The following is a 25,357-nucleotide window of genomic DNA, read 5'->3' as shown; positions in this document are numbered from 1 at the left end:
GTCATTGCTACCAGGGAGGAGGTGCTTACCGTTGACAAACTATACAGTGGCTTATGTGTTGAAGGCCTCAGGCCAGTTCGCAGAGGACAGATGGAAATGGCTGGCTTTTTAGGCAGAGAGGGCAAAGACTCAAGGTCCTCTTCTCATCCACAGATAAGGGCAGCAAATCACCAGTGAGATTGGTCCAAGGAAGCCAGTTTTATCAATGACTGATATAAACATACTTGGGCCATGTTTTTACGTCCTTGTCATTCATCAAGTACATTTTGAAGCAGTACCTTTATTTGTGAATTAAAACAGATACAATTATGATGCTTTTGTCACGATCAGCACTTCAGTGAGTCCTTTTCTCTGTGTCTATCCTGCCCATCTTGGTCTTCTACCTCCTATCTGCAGTCTGGCCACATGTACACATGTGATGTCAGGCAGTTGCAGAATCATGACTTCAGGTGAACAGGTCCGTCTACACATGATAACTTACTGCACCTAAAAGAACTGTTTGCTTTCACTTTGACTTGTCTTACAAAGCAGTTGATTATTTGGACTAAAAATGATAATAAAAGAAACAGCTATATATCAGTCCTGTGAGCATGCATTTATGAAATTATATGGCATATGAATTACATGTGTATTGTTTCCACCCAGTCACTGAAATTCTCAATGTATGGAGTCTTTGCTGTTTCACAGTTTTTGTTTGCCAACCAGCAGTCTATAGGGCATATGGGTGCAGGTCAAGAGCACATTAAATTCAAAGAAGTTGGGTTGGTTGGTTAGTTCATTTGCTTGTTTTTCTTTACACTCAACTATATCCACAGCGTGGCAAAATTAACATTGTAAACTCCTATTGCATTAGTCATTCTTCTTTAAGTACAGCTCCCTCTATCGATGAGTCTGGAATATAGGAGTTTCTCCAGAAGATATTTCCTAGTGAGACATACACAATGCATTCAGTGGCACCAGAGTTTCATTATAGGAATTCTCTAGTTCCCTTTCTTCATATGGAAATGTTTCATTAACTGTATTAAGTTAACTCTCTGAATGTTAGGTTCTTAACCAACAAACAGTGCTTCTCCACGGGGCCTATTTCGCCAAGCATCCTTGAATCGGAAGGGGCTGCATAGGTAATAATAGATTCAGAGCCACACTATGGTTTGTGATCATATGTAAGAGGAACCCTTTTGTATTTATTGACTTTTTCCTTTAATCATGGTCGTTCTGTTTCTCCCACCACCACCTTGAGCCTTTCAGGTAAATGAAAAGTTCAATTATATGTAAAGTGACTGTTAAATCAGCAGGCCCCTTGTGGGGGTCTGGGCCTCCTCTCCCTGCTTCAGTGGTACATGTGCTCAATCCATTACTATTCCTGAGGGTTGTACATCCATCAGGTCGCCTCGCCGGCCAGGGTGCATCTTATAGCTTTTACTGCATATGAGACATTGCAGGCCTGTTCTCAGGAACTGCCAGGCAGACTGGGAATCACAGTCACGGTTAATAGCAGCGAATTGCCAGCTCTTGATGGGTGGGTAGTCACTCCTTTCAGTGGTTGCCCCCTGGGGGAGAAGGTAGAAAAACAGAGGGAGGGAATTAGAGTGACTTTGCACAGTTGAGCAGGTTCATGCCGCTGGATCAGTGGCAAGCATTGGCAGGGCTCCACTCTGGGGAGGCTCACAGCAACATCACAGTCTCATTTTTACCAATTGGAGCTTCTGTATCGCCAGTGGTGCACAGGGGGAGAGCAGAGGGGAGGGCGAGCTGGGAGTGGGGGAGAGGGGATGGAGGCAGAAGTCTAAGCTAAATTAAACAAATGGGAAAAAAAAAAAGTTCATGTTCAAACTGGTTAACCCATCCTAGTTAGCCCTGTGCTACTAATTGTACCAGACTGGTTTTGGAAGTTGCCTGAGTGATTAAAGAGTTGGCTCACAAACTCTCTGCATAACCTTAATTTTTTCAAGGTTCTTTGAGTGGAGAATGGCTTATAATAATGATTTTGACTAATACGATTTTTGACATGCAACTTTAATGCTTAACCTTAGTACCACTCCAGAGCATTCCATGTGTACTCAGCTGTAAAGAGTGATGATTTAAAGGGATAATATAAGAAAAAGGTCGTTCTAGAATGAACCTCTAACAAATCGCATAAAGGGAGCTTATTATTCCATGAGTATAGGGATATGCAGTTCTTCTGATCATTTTTCTGCTTGGTTCAAAAAAAAAAAAAAAACTGTTGAGACATGAATGGGAAAAGAAACAGGAAAAAATGAAATAGAAATCTGCAAGCAAGGAACATTCTTTTGATGGTTATGATTTCGTTGCCACTAAAAAGACTCTACAATAATGTGGTTATTCATCTCCTCTTTTGTTTTGGGTGAAGAATTCGCTCTAACAAGAAAATGCTGTTATTGGTTGGAGGGTTGCCGCCCGGACCTGACCGGCTCCCCAGCAATTTGGTTCAGTATTACGACGATGAAAAGAAGACATGGAAAATACTCACAAGTGAGTGACTTATTTATTTACTCTCCTATTTATTTCAGGTTAGAGCTGTCTTGATGAATTCGAAAACATGGTTAATCAAATTAGACATTTTATTGATTTGTTACCCTGCGGAGGTTTATTTACGTATCATGGGGGAATTTAGAGTAAAAGACTAAATTAACATTGCAGAGGTGGCCAATTTGGTAGTTGAACAGGCCTAAATTAAAACTGGCCTCAAATCACTGTACTGGTTTATGTTTCTGTGTGTGTTGGGCAAGACAGGGGAAGTAGCGATCTTCCCCTAAAATTTCTTCTTCTTTTTTTTTTTTTTTTGGTTGATTGAAAAATGAAAGGTTGGTTAACAGCACTAGTAAGTTTTCTCTCCTTAAAATGGTTGCTGAGTTTTCTGTTTCTGTAACTAACATTCATTTTGCTTTTTAGACATTTTTGCTCATTAATCAGGCTGTGGAACCAGGTCTTTAGAGAAATGCCCCCTCAGATGCTCCACAGCTTGGATGGACAGATATATTCATGGCCTGGCCCAGCTGCATTAAATTGTACTTGCAAACTTCCAGCCAAGAGTCTCCTCCTCCCCTCCTAAAAGGGTGATTGTGTTTTACAGCAAACCTCTTGCCTTGGGCAGTGAGATTTGGAACTTATTGTTATATCAGTTATGATTCCCAGTCTGACTCAGTCATGGAATCAAAAATCATCGTTTCTTGAGTGCAGCAGTCTGTGTGCACCAGTCCCCTCGTGGGCACAGTGGCTGCACTGGTCAATAAAACTAAATTTTAACTGTCAAAATTGCCCAGAGCTGTATAGATAAAATAATAAATGAGCAATTTTGATCCATAAATCAAAGCCATACATTTAAGACCAACAAAAGCAAAAGTCAGATTTTCTTATTGCATGTGTCTTTTAAGCAGTTAGATATTTTACCAGAGTATTTTTAAAAATAATTCCCTTTGCTCTTCCTGAAAGCTCTTTTCAAATTATAGAAACAGGGCCAGAGTTTGCCCAAAAGAGCAGAAGAAGAGGTGCTAAAACTTGTGAGGTGGTGCTTGTGATAATACATTTTGGAGCTGGCTCACCCCAACAAAACCTGCGTATCATCATCTGGGAATTGCAACAATAATGCTCCCTGACACCACTGAACTATGATTCTAGTAAAGAAGTGGTGGAATAGTAATGGTGAGATTAAGATGAAGGAAGGAAAAATAAGTTAGAGATGTCTAAAGATATTTGTTCTTCTTTGGATGAAAATACCATTAATAGTGGTTTAAACATCTGAGTGAGTGATCAAGCTGTATTTTAAAGATTCATCAGAAATGAAAACTAATGTAAAACCAAAGAATCAATTTGGGAACACCTGATCAATAGAGAAAGCCTACATACAATGATCCGTGGAGACTAGGAGGAGCAGAGAAAAAAAAATGAAGGTCAGAATATTCTCAGGGAGAGATAACAGAAAAAAAATGAGCATAAAGGACAGGGAGATATTAGACCCTACTACTAAATGCCATTCATTTGCAAACCCACCTGTTTTTCCAAATATACCAAACTTCATCCAATTTGCTACTTATTTGAAGTCCTCTAGTAAAGGCAAAAAGATTGATTAATAATACCTATGGAAAGTCTTATGTTCATTTTGAACCTTGGTCAGAGATAGATTGATCATCAAACTTCTTGCCCAAACTAGGAGACTTTTGAGCATGGGAAGTGGGATCTACTAATTAGGCCAGGTCAACACTTATAGACTGGAATAGATGGTCACCCCATTGCCTGATTTAACTTCCTACTTGGGTATAGTAAGAGCACATGAACTCTGCATCCTGGATCAAGCCCAGATCTCTGACTTTGAGCAAGTCATAAATATATTCTGAATCCTAGTTTCTTTATTTTGTCAGTCTTTGAACATTTTTTTAAATGACATTGCATTTATAAATCATCTATCATGTAGCATGCACTCAATAAATTGTAGATACTTTTGCTCTTATTTTAATACCACTGCCAATATTAGCACAGGACAGTATCTTTATACCTTAGAAGCATCAGTCAGCCCAAGCCCTTTGTGCAAAGAGGAAAAAGATAACTCTGTAATGGAAATGACACTTGCACCCAGTGCTCCAGAGGAGAGAGCCTATTGTCCATAGTTTTCATAGGTCAGATGTTATAATCTACAGATTAGGATGTAAGCACAAATGGGGGTCTTGGCTCATGCCCTCAGATTTGAAATGAAAGGAAATAAATTAGTATAAATATAGAAAAGTTCTTACAATAGAAATATATTTAAAGATTTTGGAATGTACTTCTATACTCAAACTCAGAGCTTTGAAATAAATTTCTATTCTTCTTATACTCTTCATCTCACTAGGACTTGAACTTCAAAAAATTGAGTTTATTTCCTGCTAGGCTGTGACTACACGGCCCCAAGTGAAGGCTTATTTTTCATATTTGTTGAAAAAAAAAGTAGGCATTTTAATCTGGATAATTTCTGTTATTGGTAGTGTGTATTTTTTAAGTAAGGCCTTTATTTGGCCAAGTTGAAGGAAGTCAGGTTAACTGACACGATTTCATACCATTTGGGCCACATAATCATAAACAAAGAAACGTTTCTCATCAACTAAGAAAATATCCAACTGCACCCCAAATCCAATCAAACGTTAGGGATTTCCAAAGTTCCCACTGCCCTTCTTGCCCCAGAAGTGCTAAGCTAATTTATTAGGGAGGTAAGGATGATGGTTGAAGGTAGGAGATGGCCTGCCAGTTTGGGGTCTGTTTATTTATTGAATGAATGTCTCCATACAAACTAACAAATTAACTAACAGACACCTAACACCTGAGGTTGGGTGGCGCTTCTGAACCTTAGCCTACCGTGTCTGTTTTGCTTGAGCAAACATTTCTCAGCACCTCTGACAGACAGGTTCCTCTTTAAGAGATACCATTCTACAAGCAGAAGCACAAGCACCTGCTTAGGGGTACCACACTATTTACACATGTTAAATAACACAGAAGAATTAAAAGGACTTTGGAAACACTACACAAGGCGGAAACATTTCAGTAATAATACATTGAACAAGTAGAGGTAAGTGAGAAGGAAAAAGTGGTTCTGTATAACATAAAGAAAACATAATTCAAATAGTTAACCAGTCAATGGTTTGATCCCCTCAAACAGCAAAGGGACAATTATTCTCACTAAAAAGACTGTTTTGGTGACATACTGGCACCAAGTGCATTTTTATCTTCCTTCTTAAAATAATCAGTTAATATGATGTGGTAGAATTGATGTTAAAGAATGGTGACAGAGCCCCCCCCACCACCCAGCCTCTATTGGAAAAAGCCTTGAGAAATAACATGTAAAAATGACTGTAAGCCCCTTTGTCAATGTGAAGTGTTCAGTAATCACAATAAAATTGGGCATTGTTGTTCTCTTGCCTGTTAATAATCAAAGGGAAGTTGAGACGCACTTTCGTTCATTTTTATTTTACAGTACTGCTTTTCTTGCATTTCTCACTCCTGCATGCAGTCTGCCGTTTCATTCTTAACTTATTAGAAAGCAATACAGGAGACATGAATAATAAAATGGCCAACACAAGAAATATGCCTTCTGCATTTTGCAGGCCCTCAGTCCTCTGCTTAAAGATCACACAAAACAATCCACATGGCCACCGTGTACCTCTAGGACAGATTTCTTACATCCCCAAATTTTTATGAAGACCACAGGAAGATGCACCCTACATTTCTCCCCATGGGATAACACTGAAGGTCTCTTTATTCCATTTATATTCCCAGTTGATTGATGTCTTTACTGATGGGTGAAGACATTTTCCAGGAACTATGTTCCTTTTTTCTATGTTTCAGGTAAGAGATTTTATTTATCAGGTGCTTCTTCATTGCTTTCTTTAAGCAACGACAGAAAAAAGACTTCAAAATACTGATTTATTCTTCCAGGTGCCAATCATGGCTTCCCCTTAATCACATGACCACAAAAGCTATGGAGCTCCTTCTGATCCCTCCCACTTCCGTCTATTAGATGCAGGGGAAGTGCCCTTTGTTCCTCTTCCTTTCAGTTCATTTGCTCTACTGTTTATGTGTTTTCCAGTCATGGTATACTGGCTTCCTATGTTGTCTCCTGGCCCATGGAGGACACTTCACTTGATCCCATTCATGCAGAAAGGGTCCTGGGGCAGATTGTCATCTTTTAGAAGAGTCACAAAGATCAGAAAGTTTGTGGACTTTTCATACATGTTTTTAAAAATATACTTCCCATAAGTGTCAAAGAAATAGTAATGAAAAAACCTCATATAAGACAATAAACTTCAGTTGTGAAAAAAATACAGACTTGATCATATTCAATATCTGAGCAATGGAGAATGGTTCAATTGCTGATTATTCAAGGAATAAGGGACCTAGAAGTTGACGCATTTGAATGGACTTCTTTCCGTGGTTCTTCTGTTTCTTGATTTCAGTCCACTTTTGGTCTTTGAGGATATATCGGGAGGAAAGTCAAGTTAGTCAAAAGCTAACGATCATTTCTCATGGTTGTTTGTTCTCAAAGAAATAAAAAGTGTTTAATGTTCATCTTTTCTTCCTACTCTTCCTCCCTGCTGTGTTCATAGTTGCTCTAATTATATCAAAGAAGACATTTGGTATTTGTTTTTTAGGGATTGGCTAGCTTCACTAAGCATAATCTACTCTAGTGCCATCCATTTCCCTGCAAATTCTATGATTTTGTCATTTTTTATTGCTGCATAGTACTCCATTGTGTATAGATGCCACATTTTTTTTTATCCATTCATCTATTGAAGGGAATCTGGGTTGGTTCCACAGTCTAGCTATTGTGAATTGTGCTGCTATGAACATCGATGTGGCAGTATCCCTGTAGCATGCTCTTTTAAGGTCTTCAGGGAATAGTCCGAGAAGGGCAATAGCAGGGTCAAATGGTGGTTCCATTCCCAGCTTTCCCAGGAATCTCCAAACTGCTTTCCAAATTGGCCTCACCAATTTGCAGTCCAACCAGCAATGTACAAGTGTACCCTTTTCTCCACATCCTCGCCAGCACTTGTTGTTGTTTGACTTCATAGTGGCTGCCAATCTTACTGGAGTGAGATGGTATCTTAGGGTGGTTTTGATTTGCATTTCTCTGACTGCTAGAGATGGAGAGCATTTTTTCATGTACTTGTTGATTGATTGTATATCCTCCTCTGAGAAGTGTCTGTTCAGGTCCTTGGCCCATTTGTTGATTGGGTTATTTGTTATCTTATTGTCTAATTTTTTGAGTTCTTTGTATACTCTGGATATTAGGGCTCTATCTGAAGTGTGAGGAGTAAAAATTTGTTCCTAGGATGTAGGCTCCCTATTTACCTCTCTTATTGTTTCTCTTGTTGAGAAAAAACTTTTTAGTTTAAGTAAGTCCCATTTGTTGATTCTTGTTATTAACTCTTGTGCTATGGGTGTCCTATTAAGGAATTTGGAGCCCGACCCCACAATATGTAGATCGGAGCCAACTTTTTCTTCTATCAGACGCAGAGTCTCTGATTTGATATCAAGCTCCTTGATCCATTTTGAGTTAACTTTTGTGCATGGAGAGAGAAAGGGATTCAGTTTCATTTTGTTGCATATGGATTTTCAGTTTTCCCAACACCATTTGTTGAAGATGCTATCCTTCCTCCATTGCATGCTTTTAGCCCCTTTATCAAATATAAGATAGTTGTAACTTTGTGGATTAGTCTCTGTGTCCTCTATTCTATACCATTGGTCCACCCGCCTGTTTTGGTACCAGTACCATGCTGTTTTTGTCACTATTGCTCTGTAAGAGGGAAAGGGAGAGAAAAGGGAAATTGCATGGAAATGAAGGGAGACCCTCATTGCTATACAAAATTACATATAAGAGGTTGTGAGGGGAATGGGAAAATAAACAAGGAGAGAAATGAATTACAGTAGATGGGGTAGAGAGAGAAGATGGGAGGGGAGGGGAGGGGGGATAGTAGGGGATAGGAAAGGTAGCAGAATACAACAATTACTAATAGGGCATTATGTAAAATTGTGGATGTGTAATCGACGTGATTCTGCAATCTGCATTTGGGGTAAAATTGGGGGTTCATAACCCACTTCAATCTAATGTATGAAATATGATATGTCAAGAGCTTTGTAATGTTGTGAACAACCAATAAAAAAAAAAGATAAGAAAAAAAAAGAAATAAAAAGTGGGCTGGGGATGTGGCTCAAGTGGTAGCGCGCTTGCCTGGCATGCGTGCGGCCCGGGTTCCATCCTCAGCACCACATACCAACAAAGATGTTGTGTCCGCCGAGAACTAAAAAATAAATATTAAAAAAATTCTCTCTCTCTCTCTCACTCTCTCTTTAAAAAAAAAAGAAATAAAAAGTAAGTTCAATGTAAGGGTTGTACCTGTGAGATTCCTTTATTCATATTATGTGTATTGCTAAGAATCCAAACCCAAAAAATTATTTAATGTAACTTTTAGACAGGTAGGTAAAATTTGTAAACAGTACATTCCTCATTGCAGGGGAACCTGGAGAAATGATGAAGTACTTCCAGAATGACTCTGAAAATGCCTGGAGAGAATGTAGTCTGACTTACAGACCCCATTCCTTCATGGAGCAAGCGATTATTGAATATCCACTCTGTTGGATGGAAGGGTACAATATGAATATGACTGTCTGTCCTCTCAATCACCTAAGGAGGCAATTATAATACAGGGAGCTAAGAGATAGACAAGAAAATACCAAGGTACAATGAGAGCAAAAATGGGCCCCTAACCTAAACACAGGAGGTTAGGAAGTTCTCTTAGAAATGATTTTCTTAAATAGGGCATACCACACACCTGTAATGCCAGCTACACACAAGGCTGAAACAGGTGGGTGGCAACTTCAAAGCCAGCCTCTGCAATTTAGGAGATCCTGCCTCAAAACAAAAATAAAAATGTATGGGGGTGTAGTTCAGTGGCAAGTGCTTGCCTAGCATGTGAAAAGTCCTGGGTTCAACATCTAGCACTGAAAATAAAATGACATTTTAATTCCAAAAACAGGGATAGGAATTATCTAAGCAAAGAGGTAGATGGGAAAGCATTTTAGTAAGTCAGTATAGTTTTGAGAATTAATAAAAAGGTGAGAGAATGTAGGACCTTCTAGAACCTGACTTAAATTTGTCAATCTATAGGAAAGTCTGGGGTAGTAAATGATGGGGTTAGCCAGGAGCTGTATCTTACAAATACTATTTCAGACAATTGCTGATTGATACAAAAATTAAGAATTTTAGGCTGGGGATGTAGCTCAGTGGAGGAATGTTTGCCTAGCACATGTGAGGCCCTGAGTTTGATCCCCAGGACCAGGGGGGAAAAATTAAGAATTTTGAGTAGAGACACTCCTCTAATTTTTGTTTTCAGTGTTAGTGAAAACACAGTGATCTAAAAAATTATATACAATAACATGTGGTCTATGTCTCTTAGCCTGTAACTTTTATTTCAATTCATGGAGCAATTATTCCCATGATTCTGGATGAAAAAGAAAGGGGAAGAATTGTGTCTTGACTTTTTAAATATGTTAGCATCTAATTTTACCTTCAATGAGCTCAATTCTAATTTGAAATACATGGCTGCACATTGCTATATATCTTGAATTATTTGCCACTGTGTATTCATGCACCAGTGCATTAGTGGATTTTTCATAGATTTTTTTTTAAATATGTGTGGTGGTCACTCCAAATACTGTATTTCAACTAACTTGGGTTCCTAGAAAAACCAGTTGACTTTATTTGGCTATCTCTCATTTATTTCTGGCTTATACTTCCCTTGAATATAGTAATTGCTTTCCCTCCAGAGAATGGCACATGTACAAATAATTCTAGTGCCTTCTCCACACATAAGCAGTATTATTTGCTACTGAGTCTGGTGTGAAGGAGCTACATGTAGAGGACAGTGTAGATTTCTCTGTGTCATTCTTAGGCAGATTGCAGAAAAAGTCTGGCAAATCATTAAATATAAGTACTGAAAAACTTAATGATCTCTTTGCCCAATCTTCTCATTTTGCACATTGATTTCATTCACTCCGAAAATATAATTGATATGTCCTATGTCACAGGGATTGTGCTAAGCATACAGAGGGTACAAAACTGAGCTAAAACAATTTCACTAGATCCTCATGGAGTTTTGAGTTCAGTAGGAGAAAACAGAATTCATCAATAATCCCAGGTAGCAATGTGCCATAATGAAATGTGATAGTGCTTCAAAGGAAGGGTATGGAAGACCTAATCTAGTTAGGAGTCACCAAAGAAGTGTCATTGGAGCTGAGAATTAGAGGATGAGTAAAAGATAGACATAGCCCTGGTGCAAATGTGAGATAAGATTGCTCCAGGTTAGTTAACAGTAAGCTCAAAGACCCACCAACAGATGATGCATGGTTAAACTCCAAGAGTAAGGAGGAGAGAAGGATGAGATGTGGCAAAAGCTGTTAGCAAAAACCAGCCATATGGCAGGTTCACAGTTTTTTTTTTTTTCTTTAAGTGACTCAAACAGAGGAAGTGTTTTATCCAGTGGTTCAGGATACTTAGTGGCTGATCAAGGAAGAAAACAACGATCCCTGTATTTCCATCATCACACTAATGTACCAACCCATCTGACAACACTTTGCCAGTGGTCCAAAGACTCCAAGAAATGAATGGGATTTAATCTGTGGCGACCCATTTCTCCCATAATAATCTAAATGGGTCCAGTGTTCTTGGCATAGTAACACATTCATAGAATGGAACTACCATAGGTCAAATTAAATGAGTAAACCACTCTTAAAGGTCAAGAATATAATCTAAGTTTAGGGACTAAACTGAAAAAAAAATGATGTATAAGCAGCAAAATTTACATCTTTGTAAATTTTTATTTACATCTTTATTGAAAAGCCATAATTCAATGCAACTTTCTTGATATTTTATCGGTGTTTTAGAAGCATCGTAGTGTGAACAAATGAAACTGTACACATAGGCACACACACAGAGTAACATCTTTAGGGACAGATAGACATAAATTGAAAAACACCTCCAGGTATTTGTTGATTGTGACTTAGGCAAGCTGCTTACTCTCTGATCTTTATTCTGCATCTGAAAATTGAAGGTAATTATATGAATCTCATAGGGTTATTGTGAGAATTAAATAATACAAATAAATCTCTAGCTTAGATATCTGGAATCCAGTTATTCCTCAATGAATTTTTATTCTATTCTAGTTAAATTTGCATACTTTTCTAACCAAGCAGAGTGAAAACTAAAAGATCAAATTGAATCTCATATTCATCTAAGGTCTCAGAAATAAGATATACTGTGATTAATGTGATTAACGTAGTCTCTGTTTTTAGTATAAGACTGATAGGTATCAGTCAAGTGGCCTTAAATTATGCTGTGGTAACAACTCTGAAATATAAAGGAATTAAACTAACAAAATATTAGTTTCTCACTCATCTCCAACATAGTTGGCTGAGTACATCTGTTCCACAGAGTCATTCGGGGATTCGGGCATGTGGGGTCCATTTTGACATGTACACAGCAGGGGGAAGAAAGAGCTGCAGAATTTCACACTGGGTTAAAAGTGATTTTAATCATTTCTTTTCAGTCACAAGACCACATCCCATTTTTAAGGGATTAGGAAATACGATCCTACCAAGTTTCAGGAGACAGAGATTAGACAAACAAGGCAATGTGACTATCATCATCTGTCCTTCCAGATATCAAATACTCTGTATCTTCATTGTGCTCAGAATACCCTCAACCCTTCCCCCAAGACAACATCAGTCATGGTCATTAGGCTCATTGTGAAGAATCTCTGCGTGTTGGACAGTCATCTCAACCTTAGGCTCATGTAGGATTTGTCTTCATCTGAACCTAAAAAGATGAGTTATCTGACCTCTCACACACATAATGTGAAGTTATAGAATAGGGACAGAATTGCCAAAGTGAACCCTGTGATTTGGAAAGAGGAAGGCAGTTCTGCAATCCCACCCAGTAGACATTTTGAAGAGTACCTAGGCAAGGGGTGGGCTTGATTAGGGACCAATCAACCAATCCTTGATTAGGGACCACCCCAGTTCTGCTCATTATCCTTATCCTTTGTTCTGTTCGGCTTCTAGCTTCACCTAATGGAAGATGCTTTATTTTTCTTTACCTTCCTTGGCATTATATGAATGGAGTCTTGGCAATTTCTTAAATACAGTTCATATCTGTAACTGTTTAGGAGACAGCAGTGGGTTTTTTGTTTTTTCAGAACTCGGGATTGAACCCAGGGGAACTTTACCACTGCTCTACGTCTCCAGCCTTTTGTGTTTGTTTGTTTGTTTGCTTTTGACACAGGATTTTTCTAAGGGGCTGAGTCTGACCTCAAACTTGCAATCCTCTTACCTCAGCCTCCAAAGTCACTGGGGTTACAGGCGTGGACCACCAACCCTGGCAACAGTGGTGGTTTTAAGTATCTAATTGTCATCCACCCCTTTTAAAGGCTGGTATATCTTTTGGAAATTATGTCTAGAAAACTTAGCTGTTTTCTTATGTTTCCATCCATTCCCTGGCCAGTGACCATGTTTCTTCTCTGATGTATTTCTTTAGGTTGCTTTTTCCTTGTTTTCTTGGGCCCATCTCTCTCTCTCTCTCTCTCTCTCTCTCTCTCTCTCTCTCTCTCTCTCTCTCTCTCTCACACACACACACACACACACACATTAATCTTTATATATACTTGTGTGTGTATCAGGCTTTTATAGGAAAGCTTATTTGCTCATTTTCATTCTTTTCCTTGAGTGAAAATTCCCTGGGTATCTCATCCTGAATTGAAACTTTTTTTCAAAGACATCCTCTGTGTGAAATTTCTTATAGAAGCCAAAGTTTTAATTTTGTCTTTGAACTAGTTGAGTTTTAGTTTACCCTTTTTGCTCAAAATTCTCAATTCCATCTTTTATCAGGTAGGGTTGAAAAAAGCATCCTTTCTAACAGGGTTGCACCCCACCCCCAGATTTCTGGACTCTATTTCCTTTCAATCCTCCTTACAAATGGGCAATTTTTTCAGAGATCATCTCCCCCCACCCGCCCCCCAGAACTTGCCAAGTGCAGTCTACAGCAACCATTACACTATCAACAGTCTGCTTTCCAACCTCTTCCATTGGAGGTGGAAGTTCATTAAATAACTGATTAGGCTTCCAAGTGAAAAGAAAATTGTTTCAGCAAGTGATTTTCCACACCACAGCATGCATGTCTATCTTTTTACCACCTCATACCAGTCTCTTTGTCATCAGCCACTGGATTTTTTTTGGTACCAATGCCTCAGTCAGGTTAAGCACTCACAAAAATCTCAAAATACTAGCAACTTAAATTTAAGTAGAGATTGCCTTTTTTTTCCATGTCACATGTCTTCAGCAGGTTAACTGGGGATCTGTTCCATGTCTTCTTATTCTTGAACTCAGATTGATAGGCACTCCACTATCTGGCATATCACCGTTGCCATGGCAGGGGAGAAGAAAATTTCACACTGACTCTTGAAGCTCCTGCCCTAAGTTAAAACATCCTATCATCAAAAGTAAATGAATTAGCCACATCTAACTCCATAGTAGATGGGGAAAGTGATACCTTGGAAAGAAGATAATCAAACTATTTACTTAGTAGCCTATCTGAGTCCATTTTCTGTTGTCAACAACTGAATATTACAGACTAGCCAAATTATAAAGAGACTTATTTTAGCACATAGTTCTGGTCCAAAGTCAAGGTCAAGAGTCCACTCCTAGTGATGACCTGCTTACCATCAGAGAATAGAGTCCCAAGGCATCATATTCGTATATAGCCACCAGTGTTCAACCCTGGGGACCCCTTCCTGAAGACTTTATCAAATCCTGATACTCAAAGGCCCCACCTCCAAACACCAATGTCATCATTAAATTTCAATAGGGGTTTTGGAGGAGGCCACTCATATTCAAACCCTAATGATTTCAACAGTGCATCCTTAGGTGCATCACATACTAGGTCCACTCTTCTTGTCACATGCAAATGTTCTCATTCCCTCAACAAGATGTTATTAGAGTAGAGAGCATTCTCGGCATCTTTTTACATTTCTTGCCTTGGTATGACTTCATTGTCAGGACTGATATTTATTCTCACATAATAAGATGCCCCTGCATTAACGGAAAAGTATAGAAATACATTCCCAATATTATTGCGACTGTTATTGCTTATATAGACTTATAATTCTTCTATTATTATCATTTTACATTTTGATCACCCTCAAATAATTTAAAGGTGTTTATATACTCTTCACTACTTCTACAACTTATTGCATGTAAACCATTATACAGAATAATATATATTACTATATATAATAAAATATATATAATTCTAAATATAAATTATATAGATTCAATTATCATAGAACCAAATGGGTTTATCAGCAAGACATCATTTAAAAAAAAAAAGAATGGATGTGACTTTACAGTGACAGCAACAACAAAGGAAGATAATTCTGCCTAGAGACTATTATATGCAAATATCAAAAAAAAAAAGAAATTAAGGCAAAGTGCAAATAAGCATACTGCTCTTTTCCAAAACAATGAGATGACCTATAATGATGTCGGTAACCAAACCTACCTTTCATGAATATCCAGCTAGCTAGAATTTGGGGTTTAGTCTATAACACTCAAAATGACTGCATTACTGGGAATGTATGATCACTCTGCGAACCACACCTTAATATTCATTAAATGCTTTTCATGGTGCAAACAGCTGTGCCTCATAGAAGATACCTTCAGGGCCTGGCCACATTTAGCTGGCATTAGGATGCTTTGGTGAAAGGAGGGGGGCTGAGCTCTGTGCCTGGATGTCAAGGCAGGCTACTGCTCCCCTCAGCGTGTTCTAATTATTAATCCTCCTGACATGCCTTGTTTGGTTATTAAGTCTTAATTTATTAAAGACAAAAAATTAAGATTGAATTCCAGTTATTTAGCTAGAACAATAATCATTGTGAGTTTCAAAGACTAAAATGTTCCCATATTTTTATGTTGAGAACCGCAAAGCACTTTCAAAAAACCCTACTGCTAAGGCAATGATGTATCACTTTCACTTTCATTATATGTTTTTAATCAGAGCGTGACTTCACACTAGACAAAGCGATGCTTTATGCATGGTCTCACTTGTTTTTGCTAAAATCTTTTGACATGATTAATTTTACTTTAATGCTTTTGTCTTGTTGTAATGGTAAGGATGATGGGTATAAACCAGGCAAAAATACATGCTTTTCTATTATAATGCCTCTGAGCATTAAAAATATCTTAGATGAAAGGGAAAAAAAATCACAGGAGACTGGTCCGACTGGAATTAAATTTCTTGCTACCTGAACACAGAGTACATGAGATTTTTAAAAAAATTGATTCAGTCATTGTTTTTAGTTTTATTTTTGGTATTTTTATAGCAATTTATTCATCTGTATGATTAGATCTGAAGAGGAGGAGCGAGATCGTAGCTCATGGATTTCTTGATCTCATTTGTGGCTTTGCAGCATTACCTCCTCCACGGTGTTAAGAGACCAAAATATTAACCAGTTCTAACCAATGTGTATCTTGGCTATAGCTTCTCCAGGGTGATGGCAGGCCTTGGATATGGGCTAATATTCTCAGTTGTACAGATTTGCAGTTCGAAAGAATTGCATGCAATAAATACCCTTTGTCCAATTTACAGAAAAGCAGTTACATAGAATACTTTAACAAGAAAGCAATAGACCATTCAACAAGTGAGACGCATCTTGTGAGCAGCTGTCAAAGTATCAATTCTACCACATCCACTTTTTCTTCTTCCATTAATAAATTATGGTGTCACTTATCTATACTGCAAGAGTAGGACACCTTCCTTTCTTCTACACAATATGTCTGCTTGCTTTACTTGCCCCCTGAATAAATCCTATTCCAATAAAAATGTCATTCAGCACTATCCAGTAGCACTGTAGGCAGTAGCCAAAGTGTTTTCTCTTCATGCAATTCATCATGGTAGCCAATAGCCACATGTGCCTACTGAGCACACTAGATGAGGCTAGTAGGACTGAGAAACTGAATGTCCAATTGGTTTTCATTTTAATGAATTTAAATTTAAATCACCCGCTATAGCATGCGGCCTCCTATCAACAGCACAGCTCTAAGTAGTAGAAAGAGATTTGTTCACACTTACATAGGGGCGCTGCCTGCCTGGTGGGCCAAACCTATTCACCTGGAGGAAAGAAAAAAAGAAAGAAAGAAAGAAAGGTGACACCCTACCCCTACCCCAGTGAAACACCCAAATTCAAAGAACACCCAATGGACCACGCATCACAAATGAGCCTTGTTCTAGTTACTGGATTTTCACCTTTGGGTTTCTCTTCTCTTTCCACAGACTTCATCATTATCATCTAGTTTTTGTGGTATGTTCTTTTGCCAGGGCTGCCATAATAATCTACCAAAAATCAGATGGCTTAAAACAACAAAAAGATATTCCCTCACAGTTCTGGAGGCTAGAAGCCTGAAATCAGAGTCTCAGCAAGGCCGTACTCCCTCCCAAGGGGAGAAGCCCAACTTGTTTCTTCCCAGCTTCTGATGGTTCCTGGCAATTCTCAGTGTCCTGAGGCTTACAATGTCATTGATCCAATCTCTGCATCTTCACTGGGCTCCTTCCCAGGGTCACTTCTCTGTGTCTCTATCTAAATCTTCTCCTTTTTCTTAAAAGAACAACTATCCTTTGATTCAGGGCCCTCCCTAATCCAGTATGACCTCATCTTTCCTTGGTTCTATCTGCAAAGACCCTATTTCCACAAATAAGACAACATTTACAGATATTGGGGTTAAGGATTTGATCTTCCTTCTTTTCTCAGGGACACAATTTAATTCACTGTACATAAACAATGCCACACATCACAAAATTCTAGGCACTTCAATTGCATTTATTCATCTCATTTTCACAATAGCCTTCCACAATATATACATTATATAATAATGAAGTAATTATATAATATAAAATTATTACACACTAATAATAACGTGCATAACTATCGCTTCTACTTCAGATGAAGAAATGGAGGCACAGAGACATGAAGCAATTTGCTCAAGGTCAAACAGATGGCAGATGGCAGAACCCCGGTATATACAAAATAGGGTTCCAAAGTCTGTACTCATTGCTGCTTCTCATTACTCTGGTGATAGCAGAGTGCATTTTATAAGAAGAGTTAGAGGTGAAGCAAGACTAGATAAGCTACTTCAGCATTTTATGCAGAATAAAACTGAATATCCTCTGCACAAACAGAATACCTTAATATTGTAAATAGGCATGTTTATGGGTTGAACCTTCCAATATAGCTTTGTTTTTGTTTTGATGCTGGTTTTTACAGTGCTCAGGATTGAATCCAGGAGATCCCGCATGCTAGGCAAGGGCTCTACCTCTGAGCTATACCCTAGTTCTCCCCTTGGTTATTAATTGAAGACTGAAGAAAAACTATGTCAGTGGGTTGTTTTGTGAATGAAATTATTTTAGGATGATATAATCTTCACTTTTAGAGGACTGGCAACCTCCACCATTGCTTTCTGGGTCTACTTACTTCTTCAAAAACTGGTAGCCGGGTGTGGTGGCACACACCTGTAATCCCAGAGACTCTGGAACCTGAGGCAGGAGGATCTTGAGTTCAAAGCCAGCCTCACCAAAATCCAGGTTCTAAGGAACTCAGTGAAACCCTGTCTCTAAATAAAATGCAAAATAGGCTGAGGGTATGATTGAGTGCCCCTGAATTCAATCCCCAGTACCCTCTCCCCAAAAAAGAAAAACACAACAACAAGAACCTAGTGACTATGAGGTTTTTATACCAAGATGTGATTTTTCTGTAGTGGGGAAGCTGGGCACTGTGCTCTCACTTGTCCATCTCATCCTGTACCAATGACACAGAGGTACCCTTGTCTGTGACACATTTGTCAACCTCAGATCTTTGTTTTTATGTTCAATCATAAATTTGCTGGAAGTTTTTCATTACTATAACCATTAACTTTACCAAATATCAGTAGCAGTTCTTGTGTGCACATAAGTATTTATGGGATTAAATTACTTCTTCCATTTTAGAGCTTTAATTTTTTAAAAAAACTTAGGCATCTCTCTCTTTTTTTTTTTTTTTTCGGTACCAGCAGAGATTGAACCCAGAGGAGTTTAACCTCTGACCCACTTCCCCAGCCCTTTATATATTTGATTTACAGACAGAGTCTTGCTAAGTTGCTAAGGCTGGCTTTCAACTTGCAATCCTCCTGCCTCAGCCTTCTTGAGCCACTGGGATTATAGGTAATGCCACCATGCCTGGCTTATCTTTATTTTTGTTGAAAACCTAAGTTATTTTCCTCACCTGAACAATAATCAAAAGAGGTATGTGCAGATGAATTAAGGGGAAGTAGAATGGTTCTGAGCGTTTAGTTTTATCATTAAATTTGCAAAGGTTTGATATACTATATTGGGTTTGTCACAAATACATGCAAGTAGGTTTCTAGATCTACTTCAGAGTACAGTCCATGATGGTTCTTAAAACTGATTGTGCTTCCAATGTCCAGCTCATGGGTGGATCTCCGAGCTGAAACTTCATCTTCTGTGCCTTGTTGTAGCTGGTTTCAGTCCTGCTCTGAAACGTCTGAGTAGACATGACACACACATACTCTGAGTTTGGTGCTATGGAGCATCTTCCCTAGACAGAATAACTTCCCTTGACCTTTGGATAAAATTTAAATTTCCTATAGTCTATTTTTCAAAAGAAAAAGAAAATGCTCATCTTTTAAAAGAAATGGCTTTTGTTCCTTTTACCCCCAAAAATGTAGCCATTTATAAATATGATAGCCAATGCCTGATCCGATCATGGCTAAATGAAGCCAAGGACAAGAGTTCCATTCTCTGTATAGCTCCAATGGCTTCCCGTAGAGGGATGTTCTTTTTCCAAGCCACAGGCTGCATCTCAACCAGTTTCTTATAAGCATAGTGACTCTTGATAATAGGAGTCCATTGAGAGAGGGGATAGAATGGTGCAAATCCATTAACACCACTGGAACAGGACATTGCAGAAAGTGGGTTAGTGGCAAAATTCTCATGCATGTTGCTTCCTTAAGTAGAACTGATAGGGGCAGAGAGAGCACATAGTAGTACCATCTGAGGTCTTTTCAGTTTTACTTGTTTGCAGAGTATGATGTCACTTGAAAGAATGTAAATGCATGAGTATAAACATATTTCCCAGAAGCAATTTCTATGCCAACTTTTCCTTTTGAGAAAATATGTTAGTAGTTGCTATTTATCCAGGTGTCAGCAAACTTTTTCTGTGAGGAGCCAGGTAGAAAATATTTGAGGCTTTGCACCCATAAGGTTTCTGTTGCAACTACTCAACTCTACCATAATAGCACAAAAGCAGCCATGAACAATATACAGATGAATAAGCATGGCTAGGTTACAATAAAACTTTATTTATAAAATGGGCCAAGGCCTGGATTTAGTCAGCAGTCCATGGTTTGCAAACTCTTGCACTCTTTGGATTTATTTATTTTATTCATAAATCATACCACCTCAAAGTAAAATGACACTTGTAGTAATACAGTAATAACGGACCTTTATTGGATAAGCCCTTTACCTATATGAATTCATTTACTCCTCACATAAACCATGTGGTGCAAGTTCCACAAGGATTCCCATTGTATAGAGGAGAAATCCAAGAGATGAAGATGTACAATAGTTTGTCCAACACCATGAGTAAGAAGCTCAACCAAATTGTGAACTCAGATACTGTTGTTCTAGAGTTAGAAGCCATAAGTCACAATTATACCAGTGCTCAGAGAATATTTTGTGACCTTCATCTTTAATTTCAGAGTCAGATGCAGTTCTGAATGTAGAAAGAACACTATCTATCTGCAACGTGAAAACAGAGGTTATGTGTGCTTCATTGGCTAGCTTAACTTCCCCATGCCCTACTCATAGCACATGTTCCCAAGACAAAGGACAATGTTGAATCAGAGGATTAGTGCTCATGTTGTTGCCAGGGCCACAGATAAATACAAAAGGAGGCAAGCAATGAACATTAGCTTATTAGCCTTGGAGCCCTCCAGTAGGGCATATACAGATTGTGCTGGTACAACATGAATACTCCAGAGATCTGTCCAGCTCCCAAATATGTATAGTTAGATTGTTCTGCTTACCTTAAATTCTGTCTTTGATCTTGTACATATCTATTGCATAAACGAAGCATATTTGAGGACTTTAAAATGCAAAAGGATTGAGGTATTAAAAGGCAAGGAAGGGGAACTTTTATTTTAGCAACACCAAAATGACAATGGACATTTTAACTGAGCAATGATTGTGTGTCCAACATTCTGCTAAACACATTACAAACATCTTGTTGTTTAGTGCCCATAACTCTGATATCACTACCCTGATAAGAATGAGAAAAAATAATACTTGTTAGAAGGACTCAATAACTTGCCCGAACTTACACAATTAGTACATATGTGAGTCCGTATTCTAAGGCCTGAACTTTGTGCTTCAAAATCCAGAAGATTAACCACTGCACGACACTGTCTATTGTGGTGCTCTGTCTACCTCCGATGGCTGGAGGCCGACACAGATGAAGAACTGCTATAGGTGAGACCTCGTGCTTGGTGCCTTGCATGATATCTCATTAAATATTCGGAGTAACAAGGTGAGGTCATTGTTACTATGCCCCCATTTTATTAATGAGAAAACCAAGGTCAAAGGATATGTCCACAATAGTTCATGATGGAGTCAGATTGTGAGCCCAGGCCACTGTCTTCAAAGCCTGCCTCCCACCAGTGCTGCATTTAATGCCCACGATTTTAAGGTCAAGAGTGAACATACATGAAGGCCCTCTAGGAGAAAGGAGGTTTACTTATTTATTTATAGCTTTTATCTGCATAACCACTCTGGGCAAAATCCCTTTGTCATCTTCGCTGTTGGAAAGCACTTTCAAGGCAACCATTCATTGGATCCCTAATAATAACCCTGTGAGATAAACAGGTCACCATTTATTATCCTTATTTGACGTAAGAGGAAACTAAAGTTCAGAGCGGTTAAGTGACTTGTCAAGGTCACACAGTAATTGATGAATTTGTGACTCAAACCTGTGGCTTCTGACCTAATTTAGTTCAGTGTTCTTTCTATTAAGCCATGTTCTATGAAACCTTATTAGGAGTTCTTTGACCTGTAACTGACATCATTTGATCTCTTTCTAACATGATTTTTTTTCCCAACTGGATTACTTAGAAAAGTATTTATATATCAGAAGCTTTTGAGTCACTCTAGCCATGGTGAATGGAAAACAGTGTAGTTCTCTGTTTGCAAATAATGCAGAAATGAGAATGCACATAGGCCATATGAAAATAAGACACATTGGTGGTGTACAGCCTGGAGTTCCAACAGGAAACAGATGGCCTCGTGCAATAGGAAGAGAGTAAGAGATGTGGGCAACAGAGAAGAATACTGCAAGGTATTGTGTACCCTTCTCCCTATCCCTGGCCCCAGTGGCAGCACCTGTAAGACACTCTTACCATCATAATCCTGAAGGGCAAAGGAGGTGGAAAGTTATCAGAACCGGTCACAGAGAGTGTCAACTAATAGGAGCTTCATTCAAAGAGGACAGCCTACACTAGCCCAGAAAAAGAAGTCAGGGGAGTAAGTACCCATACTCCTAGTAAGACACTAGAAGAAAGGGGGCACCTCAATGTGGTCAGTGCCATTGGGTGTCTTAAAGAACAGAGCAGGGTCAAGGTGAGGAGCACAGATCCACAGGGGCAATCAGAATATGCCCAGCACACTTGGATGGGTACCTGTGAACACTGTGTTTTGTGAGAGATGAAAATCAACAATTGATGTGTCAAAATGCATCTCCATTTTCAGTCTGTGGAAACAGGAAAATCTTGTTTGGCTCATCCAAGCTCCTTAAAACCTGAACCATTCTAGATTTTTCTATTGGGTCCCACTGGCCTGATACCATGATACCAAATAAAAATAACTGGAGCGAAAGCAGGTAGCGCGGGCAGAGAGGATGGCATGATCCTACCACACCAGCAAATGAGCCCATGAATAAAGGGGTAACCAAAGTTATCCTGGGACCATCCTGTGCAGTGAGAATGACTGCTTGATTTTTTTTTTTTTTTTAAGAACGATGTTGCTTTTCTCCTCCATCATCATTTTCTTTGCCAATTGAATGCAGTGTCTAGGGTACAGCATGTGCTGTGCACACGTTAATGAGCATAGACTGAACACGGGTGGTTTGCTTCACCATATCAGAAGGAGCAAGTGGCACTTCTCGTGAGAGTAACACCATTGTTTCTTCAGTGTGATCCCTGCTGGACTCCATGATTTCTTTGTTTGCACAACACAGCTCTCCCACATGTTGTGACATTTGTCCAGGTTCAAAAAAGTTCTTTTTGGTTAAGCTTCTCCCTGTCTCTCTCTTCCTCTCTCTCTCCCCTTCTCCATTTATTATTCATATCAACTTGGACTTGAGCAATGATACAGATTTGAGCTGGGGCTTCCTGATGGCCACTAAATGCAAAAGGAAAAGCCAGGGCCAGAAGGATTCTCAGGGTGAACCATGCTGTCTATTATTTGAGTCAGATGGGTATTTGCAGATCTCAGCAGGTAAGTGAATGGGTTCACTGTGATCACTCTTCACAAAGGTTTCCTCAAACTCATGCACACTAGAGAGTTAAAGCTTCTTTTTTGTTTTTGTTTTTGGTGTTGGGGATTTAACCCAGGGGTTCTTAACCACTGACCTACATCCTTTTTTTATTTAAGACAGGGTCTCAATAATTTGTTTAGGGCTTTGCTAAGTTGCTGAGGCTGGCTTTGAACTTGTGATCCTCCTGTTTCAGCCTCCCAAGTCTCTGGGATGACAGGCATGAGCCACCATGACCAGCCAGAGAATTAAAATTCTAACCTTCTTCACCACATACAGATTTTCAAATTGGCAACTAAGGGAAAAACAGTCATGTAAAAAGAAAATATCTTAGGAAGAGTTTGATGAATTAGCCATTTTACAAAGAATGTATCCAAGTTGGGGGAGAGTATCCCTTCCCTTGAGAGAACAGAAAACAGGTAGAAAGGTAAATGAACCAAATGCTCAGTGAGCATTTGAGAAGCCAAAATGAATAATTTTTTAATGAATATTGTTAACTGTAATCAAACCTAGATCAAAAGCCATTCTTTTCCTTTCTTTTGTCCCTTAAATAGTAGAGGGAGGAGCATACCTCTTCACTCTATACTCTCTTATGACACAGAGCACCAGGGCTGGTGACAGCTGCTACATGTCCCCAGCCTCTCTGACATGGCACCAAGGTGAGCGTCACTCTGCAGTCTACCAATAAAAGCTCAGGTTTCCTCGCAGCAGGATTTCAAATGTGGGTTTTTGTCCCTTTGCTGTGTTCTGCCTGTTAATGTTCATTATCTTAGTGTCCAGAGAGTTGGAACTGAAGGTGTCATTGCTAGAGAAGCTCAGAAATGACCAGTCTCAGAGCTGAAAGGAAAGTGAGAGAACAAGAAACAGGCAAGCAAGAAATGAAGGAAGGAGACCAGGCAGAGATCCACACGAAAGTTTATTTTTTCCATATCTTTATTTGTCAAAACTGACCAAATAAAGGCCATCTCTCTACAGAGAGGAGAGGGGCCTCTAGGAGTGAAAGCATGTATTGGGGCGGAGAGGATGGCATGTTCGGGGAGGCAAGATCCTGCTTGGTTTGCAGTTGTACTTTTCATCTGGCCTCTTTGCCATCTTCTTACCTTCTCCTCTATTTTTCTTGGTAAAACCAATTTGTAAAGGATGCTCTTAAAGTACATGTGCTTCCAGGGGACAAGAGGAAGAAGTTGAGGAAAACAAGTGTCATGGCCATCATTAAATTGCGTGAGGAAGCTTGGTGGGCCTGGTACAGAAATCGTGAAGAATGCTGTTTCATATGGCAATGACTTCTGGCCCAGAGAGAATCCATTTTGTACTCGAAGTACTAATAATGTAGGATATTGATGTTGATAGTATATATCTAAAAAAGTCAGATTTATTTGATTATTATCTTCTTACTCATCAAATACAACTTGAGAAATAATGCACTTTCCCAGGTACCCTCCTGAGTGTCTCTTTTTCCATATATCCTTAAAGTAACAGTGTTTGGCAAAATGTCATCCAAGCCCTCTTCTTAGCCTGAAGACTCTTTCTGTGCCAAAGCATCCCATAATAGATGATGCTAATCTGTGTTTCCTTCTAACCTCTCCTAGTCAACAAATGACTATATTTCTGGCTGCCTCCTGAACATCTCCACTTGGCTTTGAAATCTTTATCTAGCTTTCAAAGCCATTATTTTTATTGTTCTTTATTGACAAAGATGACATTTTACCTCCCCAGCCTGAAAGCTTAAGTGTTATCCATGACCCTTCCTCTCCTCCAACACCCTCCTCAGCCCATCAAAAAGTGCTGTCACTATGATCTTCTGTACCCATTCTACTCCATGTCTTCATCTTTGTTCACCCCATCAAGCCCAAATGGGGAATCGTTGAGTGAATCCCCAAGACAAGCAAGACGAAACCCAACTCTTTAGCAGGACTTCTAAAGCCTGCCTGCCAGATCCACTTTCTGCTATTTCTCCGTGCCCACACATTTTCCTCCTGTTTTTCCAAGCTACACACAATTCCCTGCAATGTAATCTTCTGCCCTCTCCTCTGCACAGAATGTTCTTTGGTTCTGCTTAATTCCACTCACAATCAGCCTTTATGCTAGAAATTTTGGATACAAATAAGACATGGCCTGTACTATTAAGGTCTCTCCAATGTTCACAGGAGGCACAAATGAATCAGTTCTATATAAAGCCATAGGCCAGGATA

At 39.0% G+C, this 25,357-nt stretch overlaps 1 protein-coding gene across 1 annotated transcript in view; it reads left to right on the top strand.

The window, feature by feature from the left end:
- Positions 1 to 25,357, top strand: part of KLHL14 (kelch like family member 14) — a gene marked incomplete at its 3' end in the record, with an annotated part of 95,155 nt that overhangs the window by 27,427 nt on the left and 42,371 nt on the right. Inside the window, exon 2 of the mRNA XM_081263291.1 lies at positions 2,372 to 2,493. Within this exon, the coding sequence (XP_081119417.1) occupies positions 2,372 to 2,493 (122 nt within the window). The remainder of the gene's footprint in view (positions 1 to 2,371; positions 2,494 to 25,357) is intronic.

This window comes from Spermophilus citellus (assembly GCF_964194105.1).
Source record: "Spermophilus citellus genome assembly, chromosome: 12".
NCBI lineage: Eukaryota > Metazoa > Chordata > Mammalia > Rodentia > Sciuridae > Spermophilus > Spermophilus citellus.
Note: the sequence above shows the minus strand (reverse complement) of the source record. Positions and strands in the feature narration are given on the sequence as shown.